This window comes from Oncorhynchus clarkii, chromosome 17 (genome assembly GCF_045791955.1).
Source record: "Oncorhynchus clarkii lewisi isolate Uvic-CL-2024 chromosome 17, UVic_Ocla_1.0, whole genome shotgun sequence".
Lineage (NCBI taxonomy): Eukaryota > Metazoa > Chordata > Actinopteri > Salmoniformes > Salmonidae > Oncorhynchus > Oncorhynchus clarkii.
The window spans coordinates 13,082,947-13,095,562 of record NC_092163.1 but is presented as its reverse complement, the minus strand read 5'-3'; the positions used below and the strand labels follow the sequence as shown (position 1 = coordinate 13,095,562).

Here is a 12,616-nt window from a genome sequence, read left to right as displayed (position 1 = left end):
ACTATGTTAATGTTACTACTGTATTACTAGTGTTACTGTGTTACTGTTACTACTGTATTACTAGTGTCACTATGTTAATGTTACTACTGTATTACTAGTGTTATCATCTCACTGTTACTACTGTATTACTAGTGTTATCATCTCACTGTTACTACTGTATTACTAGTGTTACCATCTCACTGTTACTACTGTATTACTAGTGTTACCATCTCACTGTTACTACTGTATTACTGGTGTTATCATCTCACTGTTACTACTGTATTACTAGTGTTACTATGTTACTGTTACTACTGTATTACTAGTGTTATCATCTCACTGTTACTACTATATTACTAGTGTTACTATGTTACTGTTACTACTGTAATACTAGTGTTACTATGTTACTGCTACTACTGTATTACTAGTGTTACCATCTCACTGTTACTACTGTATTACTAGTGTTACTATGTTACTGTTACTACTGTATTACTAGTGTTACTATGTTACTGTTACTACTGTATTACTAGTGTTATCATCTCACTGTTACCACTGTATTACTAGTGTTACCATCTCACTGTTACTACTGTATTACTAGTGTTACTATGTTACTGTTGCTACTGTATTACTAGTGTTACTTTCTCACTGTTACTACTGTATTACTAGTGTTACTATGTTACTGTTACTACTGTATTACTAGTGTTACTTTCTCACTGTTACTACTGTATTACTAGTGTTACTGTGTTACTGTGTTACTGTTACTACTGTATTACTAGTGTTACCATCTCACTTTTACTACTGTATTACTAGTGTTACCATCTCACTGTTACTACTGTATTACTAGTGTTACTATGTTACTGTTACTACTGTATTACTAGTGTTACTATGTTAATGTTACTACTGTATTACTAGTGTTATCAACTCACTGTTACCACTGTATTACTAGTGTTACCATCTCACTGTTACTACTGTATTACTAGTGTTACTATGCTACTGTTACTACTGTATTACTAGTGTTACCATCTCACTGTTGCCACTGTATTACTAGTGTTACTATGTTACTGTTACTACTGTATTACCAGTGTTACTTTCTCACTGTTACTACTGTATTGCTACTGTTACTATGTTACTGTTACTACTGTATTACTGGTGTTACCATCTCACTGTTACTACTGTATTACTGGTGTTACCATCTCACTGTTACCACTGTATTACTAGTGTTACTATGTTACTGTTACTACTGTATTACTAGTGTTACTATCTCACTGTTACTACTGTATTACTAGTGTTACTATCTCACTGTTACAACTGTATTACGACTGTTACTATGTTACTGTTACTACTGTATTACTAGTGTTACTGTGTTACTGTTACTACTGTGTTACTAGTGTTACCATATCACTGTTGCTACTGTGTTACTAGTGTTACTATGTTACTGTTACTACTGTATTACTAGTGTTACTATCTCACTGTTACTACTGTATTACTAGTGTTACTATGTTACTGTTACTACTGTATTACTAGTGTTACCATCTCACTGTTACTACTGTATTACTAGTGTTACTATGTTACTGTTACTACTGTATTACTAGTGTTACTTTCTCACTGTTACTACTGTATTACTAGTGTTACTATGTTACTGTTACTACTGTATTACTAGTGTTGCTGTGTTACTACTGTATTACTAGTGTTACTATCTTACTGTTACTTCTGTATTACTAGTCTTACCATCTCACTGTTACTACTGTGTTACTGGTGTTACTATGTTACTGTTACTACTGTATTACTAGTGTTACTGTTACTGTTACTACTGTATTACTAGTGCTACTGCATTACTGTTACTAATGTATTACTAGTGTTACTATGTTACTGTTACTACTGTATTAACTAGTGTTACTATGTTACTGTTACTACTGTATTACTAGTGTTACTATGTTACTGTTACTACTGTATTACTAGTGTTACTATGTGACTGTTACTACTGTATTACTAGTGTTATCATCTCACTGTTACTACTGTATTACTAGTGTTTCTATGTTACTGTTACTACTGTATTACTAGTGTTATCATCTCACTGTTACTACTGTATTACTAGTGTTACTATGTTACTGTTACTACTGTAATACCAGTGTTACTATGTTACTGTTACTACTGTATTACTAGTGTTACCATCTCACTGTTACTACTGTATTACTAGTGTTACCATCTCACTGTTACCACTGTATTACTAGTATTACTATGTTACTGTTACTACTGTATTACTAGTGTTACTATCTCACTGTTACTACTGTATTACTAGTGTTACTATCTCACTGTTACTACTGTATTACTACTGTTACTATGTTACTGTTACTCCTGTATTACTAGTGTTATTATGTTACTGTTACTACTGTATTTCTAGTGTTACCATCTCACTGTTGCTACTGTGTTACTAGTGTTATCACCTCACTGTTACTACTGTATTACTAGTGTTACTATGTTACTGTTACTACTGTAATACTAGTGTTACTATGTTACTGTTACTACTGTATTACTAGTGTTACCATCTCACTGTTACTACTGTATTACTAGTGTTACTATGTTTCTGTTACTACTGTATTACTAGTGTTACTATGTTACTGTTACTACTGTATTACTAGTGTTACTATGTTACTGTTACTACTGTATTGCTAGTGTTACTTTCTCACTGTTACCACTGTATTACTACTGTTACTATGTTACTGTTACTACTGTATTTTTTGTGTTACTTTCTCACTGTTACTACTGTATTACTACTGTTACTATGTTACTGTCACTACTGTATTACTAGTGTTACCATCTCACTGTTACTACTGTATTACTAGTGTTATCATCTCACTGTTACTACTGTATTACCAGTGTTACCATCTCACTGTTACCACTGTATTACTAGTGTTACTATGTTACTGTTACTACTGTATTGCTAGTGTTACTTTCTCACTGTTACTACTGTATTACTACTGTTACTATGTTACTGTTACTACTGTATTACTAGTGTTACCATCTCACTGTTACTACCATATTACTAGTGTTACCATCTCACTGTTACCACTGTATTACTAGTGTTACTATGTTACGGTTACTACTGTATTACTAGTGTTACTATCTCACTGTTACTACTGTATTACTAGTGTTACGATCTCACTGTTACTACTGTATTGCTAGTGTTGCTGTGTTACTACTGTATTACTAGTGTTACTATGTTACTGTTACTTCTGTGTTACTAGTCTTACCATCTCACGGTTACTACTGTGTTACTACTGTTACTATGTTACTGTTACTACTGTATTACTAGTGTTACTATGTTACTGTTACTACTGTATTACTAGTGTTACCATCTCACTGTTACTACTGTATTACTAGTGTTACTATGTTACTGTTACTACTGTATTACTAGTGTTACTCTCACTGTTACTACTGTATTACTAGTGTTACTCTCTCACTGTTACTACTGTATTACTAGTGTTACTATGTTACTGTTACTACTGTATTACTAGTGTTACCATCTCACTGTTACTACTGTATTACTAGTGTTACTATGTTACTGTTACTACTGTATTACTAGTGTTACTCTCACTGTTGCTACTGTGTTACTAGTGTTACTATGTTACTGTTACTACTGTATTACTAGTGTTACTATCTCACTGTTACTACTGTATTACTAGTGTTACTATGTTACTGTTACTACTGTATTACTAGTGTTACCATCTCACTGTTACTACTGTATTACTAGTGTTACTATGTTACTGTTACTACTGTATTACTAGTGTTACTTTCTCACTGTTACTACTGTATTACTAGTGTTACTATGTTACTGTTACTACTGTATTACTAGTGTTGCTGTGTTACTACTGTATTACTAGTGTTACTATCTTACTGTTACTTCTGTATTACTAGTCTTACCATCTCACTGTTACTACTGTGTTACTGGTGTTACTATGTTACTGTTACTACTGTATTACTAGTGTTACTGTTACTGTTACTACTGTATTACTAGTGCTACTGCATTACTGTTACTAATGTATTACTAGTGTTACTATGTTACTGTTACTACTGTATTAACTAGTGTTACTATGTTACTGTTACTACTGTATTACTAGTGTTACTATGTTACTGTTACTACTGTATTACTAGTGTTACTATGTGACTGTTACTACTGTATTACTAGTGTTATCATCTCACTGTTACTACTGTATTACTAGTGTTTCTATGTTACTGTTACTACTGTATTACTAGTGTTATCATCTCACTGTTACTACTGTATTACTAGTGTTACTATGTTACTGTTACTACTGTAATACCAGTGTTACTATGTTACTGTTACTACTGTATTACTAGTGTTACCATCTCACTGTTACTACTGTATTACTAGTGTTACCATCTCACTGTTACCACTGTATTACTAGTATTACTATGTTACTGTTACTACTGTATTACTAGTGTTACTATCTCACTGTTACTACTGTATTACTAGTGTTACTATCTCACTGTTACTACTGTATTACTACTGTTACTATGTTACTGTTACTCCTGTATTACTAGTGTTATTATGTTACTGTTACTACTGTATTTCTAGTGTTACCATCTCACTGTTGCTACTGTGTTACTAGTGTTATCATCTCACTGTTACTACTGTATTACTAGTGTTACTATGTTACTGTTACTACTGTAATACTAGTGTTACTATGTTACTGTTACTACTGTATTACTAGTGTTACCATCTCACTGTTACTACTGTATTACTAGTGTTACTATGTTTCTGTTACTACTGTATTACTAGTGTTACTATGTTACTGTTACTACTGTATTACTAGTGTTACTATGTTACTGTTACTACTGTATTGCTAGTGTTACTTTCTCACTGTTACCACTGTATTACTACTGTTACTATGTTACTGTTACTACTGTATTTTTTGTGTTACTTTCTCACTGTTACTACTGTATTACTACTGTTACTATGTTACTGTCACTACTGTATTACTAGTGTTACCATCTCACTGTTACTACTGTATTACTAGTGTTATCATCTCACTGTTACTACTGTATTACCAGTGTTACCATCTCACTGTTACCACTGTATTACTAGTGTTACTATGTTACTGTTACTACTGTATTGCTAGTGTTACTTTCTCACTGTTACTACTGTATTACTACTGTTACTATGTTACTGTTACTACTGTATTACTAGTGTTACCATCTCACTGTTACTACCATATTACTAGTGTTACCATCTCACTGTTACCACTGTATTACTAGTGTTACTATGTTACGGTTACTACTGTATTACTAGTGTTACTATCTCACTGTTACTACTGTATTACTAGTGTTACGATCTCACTGTTACTACTGTATTGCTAGTGTTGCTGTGTTACTACTGTATTACTAGTGTTACTATGTTACTGTTACTTCTGTGTTACTAGTCTTACCATCTCACGGTTACTACTGTGTTACTACTTTTACTATGTTACTGTTACTACTGTATTACTAGTGTTACTATGTTACTGTTACTACTGTATTACTAGTGTTACCATCTCACTGTTACTACTGTATTACTAGTGTTACTATGTTACTGTTACTACTGTATTACTAGTGTTACTCTCACTGTTACTACTGTATTACTAGTGTTACTCTCTCACTGTTACTACTGTATTACTAGTGTTGCTGTGTTACTACTGTATTACTAGTGTTACTATGTTACTGTTACTTCTGTATTACTAGTCTTACCATCTCACGGTTACTACTGTGTTACTAGTGTTACTATGTTACTGTTACTACTGTATTACTAGTGTTACTTTGTTACTGTTACCAATGTATTACTAGTTATACTATGTTACTGTTACTACTGTATTACTAGTGTTAATATGTTACTGTATTACTGGTGTTACTAGGTTCATGTTACTACTGTATTGCTAGTGTTACCATCTCACTGTTACTACTGTATTACTAGTGAGACTATGTTACTCACTGTTACTTTCTGCAAGCTTTTATTAAGTTGCAAACCTCAAAGCATATGCCCAGTATGTTCATACGTATTTTATGGTCAAATAATTTTTTTAAATATTTTTTTTACTATTTGTCATTTGCATAATTATTCAGACCCATTAATCAGTACTTTGTTGAAGCACACTTGGCAGCGATTTAAGCCTTGAGTCTTAGGTATGATGCTACAAGCTTGGCACACCTGTATTTGGGGAGTTTCTCTCATTCTTCTCTGCAGATCCTCTCAAACTCTGTCAGGTTGGATGGGGAGCTTCACTGCACAGCTATTCTCAGGTCTCTCCAGAAATGTTCGATCGGGTTAAAGTCTGGGCTCTGGCTGGGCCACTCAAGGACATTCAGAGACTTGTCCCGAAGCCACTCCTGTGTTCTCTTGGCTGTGTGCTTAGGGTCATTGTCCTGTTGGAAGGTAAACCTTTGCCCCAGTCTGAGCAGGTTTTCATCAAGGAGCTCTCTGTACTTTGCTCTGTTCATCTTTGCCTTGATCTTGACTAGTCTCCCAGTCCCATTCCGCTGAAAAACATCCCCACAGCATGATGCTGACACCACCATGCTTCACCGCTTGGCATTCAGGCCAAAGAGTTCAATCTTGATTTCATCAGACCAGATAATCTTGTTTCTCATGGTCTGAGAGTCCTTTAGGTGCCTTTTGGCAAACTCCAAGTGGGCTGTCATGTGCCTTTGCCTGAGGATTGGCTTCTGTTTGGCCACTCTACCATTAAGGCCTGATTGGTGGAGTGCTACAGAGATGGTTGTCCTTCTGGAAGGTTCTCCCATCCCCACAGTAGAACTCTGGAGCTCGATCAGAGTGACCATCGGGTTCTTGGTCACCTCCCTGACCAAGGCCCTTCTCCCCTGATTGGTCAGTTTGGCCAGGTGACCAGCTCTAGGAATAGTCTTGGTGGTTCCAAACTTCTTACATTTAAGAATGATGGAGGCCACTGTGTTCTTGGGAACCTTCAATGCTGGAGGACATTTTTGGTACCCTTCCCAAGATCTGTGCCTCGACACAATCCTGTCTCTGATCTCTATGGACAATTCCTTCGACCTCATGGCTTGGTTTTTGCTCTGACATACACTGTCAACTGCACAGGTGTGTGCCTTTCCAAATCATGTCCAATCAATTGAATTTACCACAGGTGGACTCCAATCAAGCTGTAGAAACATTTAAAGGATGATCAATGGAAACAGGATGCACCTGAGCTCAATTTTGAGTCTCATAGCAAAGGGTCTGAATACTTATGTAAATGAGTTATTTCTGTTATTTTTGTTATTTCAAGTTTTTTTGCAAAAATGTCCAAAGACCTTTTCCCGCTTTGTCGTTATGGGGCATTGGGTGTACATTGATGAGGGGAATAAAATATGATGATGTATGATGCGTGCTTTATTACTTTACGCAATGTATCATTAAGCAGTGAGGCCTGTGGATGTGTGTTGTGTTGCCAAAAGACCTCGGCCAAGGGTTGTTCTTTTGTACGACGGAACACAGAGTACCTGGCCACAGTACTCGGAATACTGGCCATATACTACACACCTCTGAGATGCCTTATTGCTGTTATAAACTGTTTAACGACGTAAAAATATGTATTTCTTTGTCATACTTTCAGCCAATCAGCATTCAGGCCGCGAACCACCTGGTTTGTGATTAGTGATATATTGCATGAACAGAGAGCACTTGACCTCTATCCACTGTTCAAAAAGCCCACGTGTTCATAAGTTGACCTTCATAGCGTTGGAGACAGAGGCTCTTGCCGCACTTTATCACTGTGACCCAAACTTTACAACCTCTTAAATGTGTGTTCTATCGCTCTCTCTCTCTCTCTCTCTCTCTCTCTCTCTCTCTCTCTCTCTCTCTCTATCTCTGTCTCTCTATCTCTCCTTCTGTGTGTGTGTGTGTTAGGTAAATCCCACCTGGCCATAGTTCAGAGGGTGAACAACGAGGGTGAGGGGGACCCCTTCTACGAGGTCCTGGGCATCGTCACCCTGGAGGACATAATCGAGGAAATCATCAAGTCAGAGATCCTGGACGAGACAGACTTGTACAGTAGGTGCCCAAACTATTTACTTTGCGCACATTTTATTGAAATGAAGGGGTATCAATGTTTTCATTTTGAGTAACTTGAACCTGTTACCAGACCAGTACCACTTTATTATCTGCTGTAATATAAGGTGCTACTGCAAAGGTTTATCTTCCAGGCAATTTACATTGTTTTATTGTTATGTTATGTCCAGTAATGTTTCACCGGCAACTCTGTTTCCCCCATTTTTTAAATGTTAAATTGTACACACGTTGTCCATAGGGAAAGAATATAGTTGCTTGAAAATAAATTCCTTGGAGTAACTAAAGTTTATTCACCCTTGTACCTAGGAAATGCACTATCAAAGTCAGCTTACAATTTCTCCCTTTTCCTAAAAACAATTCCTCCCCTTTCATCCCTATTCCCCAATTCTTTCTCCCCTCAGCTGACAACAAAACGAAGAAGAAAATCACCCATCGTGAGCGGAAGCAGGATTTCTCAGCCTTCAAGCCCAACGACAGTGAAATGAAGGTTAAAATATCACCTCAGCTTCTGCTGGCAACCCTGCGTTACCTAGCAACAGGCAAGTGTGCACACTGCGTTGCTGCTTGACTTCCCCCAGTGTGCCCTCAGAACCCTGACTGTGGAACGTGTGTGTGTGTGTGTGTGTGTGTGTGTGTGTGTGTGTGTGTGTGTGTGTGTGTGTGTGTGTGTGTGTGTGTGTGTGTGTGTGTGTGTGTGTGTGTGTGTGTGTGGAGAGGGCGAGAGTGTGTGTTTGAGTGTGTGTTTGCGACACGTGAATGTGTGTGTGTGGCGACAGTGTGTGTCTGAGACGAGAATGTGTGTTTGTGATGTACACGTGGGTGATTGTCTGAGAGGAGACACTAGGCCTCTGGCGAGCGCGGCAGGGGATGTCTGCACAGACTTTATATGGCTCAGTCTGAAAACGGTCGACTATTTGCTTGCGTGTCATGTTCTCATCGGTTGGGAGACTGGAGCATTTAGCTTGGAACACATTTCACAATTTGGTTACACTACTTTCACGATGACATCACTTTCAACAGTTTGGCTGATTTCTGGGGTTCTCACAGAAGGCATGTCTGCATGCCAGACCTGCATTCACATATGTTTGACATTCTTGATTGAGATGTGCTTGATTGAGCTTGCCTAGGGCAATGGGTTCGAATGGAATAGTCCCCAAAGTGCAAACCCCATTCCATCTGGCACTTCAGGCAGGCTAAAGCAAACAGGCTAAAACAAACAGGCTAAAACAAACAGGCTAAAGCTCAAAGCAGAACATTAGATCCAGATCAATATATGGCTGTGGTGCCAAGTGTTTAAAAGATTTTAAATACTATTAGAAAAATCCCATGGAACGTACAACTGGAACCACCGTGGAATGTCCCAGCTAGCTACCAGTAGTAGAGCACAGGTGATTAAAATATGTTGCATTTGTAGGGGATTTGGTGAGAACTTTGACCTAGCGAGCTGCTAAGCATCGCTTAAAGCTGTGGCCCCGCTGGCCCCTCTAAAGGAACTTTGGCTATTAGCAGGGCCCTACCGTAGTGTGGTGGAGCAAGCTGCCAACTGAGACATATCACCACACTCTGGTGTCAGGGGCACGATTGGTTAACCTTTTTTTACCTTGACCAATGAGAATACTGATAGAGTATGGGGAGTATCAGGTTGAGCCTGTGTGCAATACACGTGATTATAGTCAATTTACCGTGGATACGGTGATAATGAGGTGATATGGTAAATGAAAGAGAGGGAGTGTGTTTTGACATGGAATTCTATTGTTGATATGGTATTGTAGGGTATTACATCACAACATATTGTGTCTTACCACTGCATCTTGTTGTCTTGTACAATGTTGAATCTTACTATATTGGTCAATTTGTTCTTAAATTATCTCTCTCTCCATCGCTCTCTCTGACTCTCTCCCTCTCTCTCTCTGACTCTCTCTCTCTGACTCTCTCTCTCCCCCTCTCTCTCTCTCTGACTCTCTCTCTCCCTCTCTCTCTGACTCTCTCTCTCTCTGACTCTCTCTCTCTCCCTCTGTCTCTCTCTGACTCTCTCTCTCTGACTCTCTCTCTCCCTCTCTCTCTCTCTCTCTCTCTCTCTCTCTCTCTCTCTCTCTCTCTCTGACTCTCTCTCTGACTCTCTCTCCCCCTCTCTTTCTCTCTCTCTCTCTCTCTCTGACTCTCTCTCTCTCTCTGACTCTCTCTCTCCCCCTCTCTTTCTCTCTCTCTCTCTCTCTTTCTTTCTCTCTTGCCATCTCTCTCTCTCCATCCATCCCCCTCTCCAGAGGTGGAGTCGTTCGGGCCGGTGCAGATGTCAGAGAAGATCCTTCTGCGTCTGCTCAAACACCCCAACGTGATCCAGGAGCTGAAGTACGACGAGAAGAACAAGAGAGCACCGGAGCACTACCTCTTCCACAGGAACAAGCCTGTGGACTACTTCATACTAATCCTGCAGGTCAGTACCGAGCCACGCCATTGGGCCAGAGGTTAGTACGGGGCCACGCTATTGGGGCACTCACAAACACTGGTTTTGCAGATAGCAGATATTTTACTTGCAGTGATTGAGATGCTGTATGTAGTTGTACAATGACAGCAGTGACAAATGTAGAGCGGGGCCACGCTATCGGGCCAGGTCAGTAATGGGCCAGGTCAGAAATGGGCCACACTATCGGGCCAGGTCAGTAATGGGCCACACTATCAGGCCAGGTCAGTAATGGGCCACACTATCGGGCCAGGTCAGAAATGGGCCACACTATCGGGCCAGGTCAGAAATGGGCCACACTATCGGACCAGGTCAGAAACGGGCCATGCTATTGGGAGACGGTCACTACACTTTTCAGCTGTGGTTACACCTTGCATTAACATGTAGTTGTCATCATCCGATCAATATAGAGATTTGTTGCGTCTACACATGGTAATAAAATGTGTCTGTTATCTGCCCACCATGTCCGTATTGTGACCAGATTCCCTGGTCCCTCCCTCGATGCAAAATTATCCAACCTGACTTGAACCTCCCCTTACGACACGAGCTGTATCAATCGACAGAAAACAGCTAACTCTTTATACTCATCCTTACAGCCCAATAACTTGTCCAGCTCTGAATAAAATGGTCTTTGGGTTTTCCTGTTCCCACTCCCACTCCAGTAGGCAGTTAGTTTCTAATGAAGTCCATGATGTTAATTCTGGAGGAATTGTCAAGGTATCGTTGCCCATAATTACTACCTCAACAGGCCAGTGCAATTTATTTTTAGAGGACGGGACAAATTTCTAAGCTTTCGTGGTCAGGATTCGTTTACACTTAAAGGATATCCGTCCAAGATGCGTCTTTGACTTCCTCCGGTGGTCAGGAAGGTCAAATCACAATCAGTTCACAATGCGTCTTTTGATTGTCTACACCTGTTGATAAAATGTGGGCACAATCAGAATGTTGACAAGATCAGGGCAACTGACGCATGTCAGAACCAGGTATAAAAGAGGCTTTAGGGAAAAAAGTGCTATCTAGAACCTAAGCGATTCTTCAGCTGTCCCTATAGGAGAACCCTTTTTGGTTCCAGGTGGAACCCTTTTGACTTCCATGTAAAACCCTTTCCACAGAGGGTTCTACCTGAAACCAGAAATAGTTTGTACCTGGAACCAAAAAGGGTTCTCATATGGGGATAGCTAAATAATCTTCTGGAACCCTTTCCCTAAGAGTGTAGGCCAGGAAGGGGATTGGCAGCTATTAAACAAAGCAAGGGGATTTTCCACGATTTATAAACAAGAGTGAGATTTGCCCTCGAGTCAGGGTGGCAGCATGAGGGTGATGCAAGTCGGAAGTGATGCTGCAAGTACCTGTTTTAAAGGCCCAGTGCAGTCAAAAAAATTGAATTTTCTGTATTTTATTTATATTTCCGCACTATGAGGTTGGAAAAATACAGTGAAATTGTGAAAATGATGATGATGCCCTTTTTAGTGTAAGAGTTGTTTGAAAAGAGGATGGAGTTTTGACCTGACTGGTGACATCATCAGGCGGTAAATTAGTTAATAGCCCAATAAGAAAGAGAGTTCCGAACCTCTCGGCCAATTAACAGCTAGTTTTCAGTTTTCCCCTCCCAGCTCTAACCACTCCCAGACAGTCCAAGCTAAATTCTTGAGAATTTGGTTCTTTTTGACCATTTTGATTGAAAACAATCCCAGTAAGGTACTTAATTGTTAACATGAAATGATTTGCTATTGAGATAAACACTTCTGCATTGGGTATTTCATCTTTATTAAGAGGAAGTGTTAAAGATGGATTGGCTCAAATGTTGCAGCTTGCAAATAGGAAATTGACTTTGTGGATTCAAAAGCCTCAATGCAGATGTTTTTATATCAATATCAAATCACTTCTGGGTAACAATTAAGTATCATTCTGTAATAGTTTTACATTAAAATTGTAAAAATAAAAATAAATAAAAAATTGCTACGGCGGTCTGGGAGTGGTCTGAGTGGGGAGGGGGAGGGCACCCGAAAACAAAAAAACAGCTGTTATTGGCAGAGAGGTTTGAACTCTCTTTGTTATTGGTCTATTAACTTATCTACCGCCTGGTGCTGTAACCAGGCAAG

General features: G+C 38.9%; 1 protein-coding gene across 2 annotated transcripts in view; it reads left to right on the top strand.

Annotated features, from left to right (window-relative positions):
• The window catches only part of LOC139369587 (metal transporter CNNM2-like), a 68,984-nt gene that overhangs the window by 49,572 nt on the left and 6,796 nt on the right, over positions 1 to 12,616 (top strand). For both annotated transcript variants that reach the window (XR_011627049.1, XM_071108837.1), the window contains exons 2-4: positions 7,892 to 8,035; positions 8,455 to 8,592; positions 10,318 to 10,487. Coding sequence is in view for 1 of the 2 variants with exons in the window: in XM_071108837.1 (XP_070964938.1) it covers positions 7,892 to 8,035; positions 8,455 to 8,592; positions 10,318 to 10,487 (452 nt within the window). In the remaining variant the exon portion in view is untranslated. The remainder of the gene's footprint in view (positions 1 to 7,891; positions 8,036 to 8,454; positions 8,593 to 10,317; positions 10,488 to 12,616) is intronic.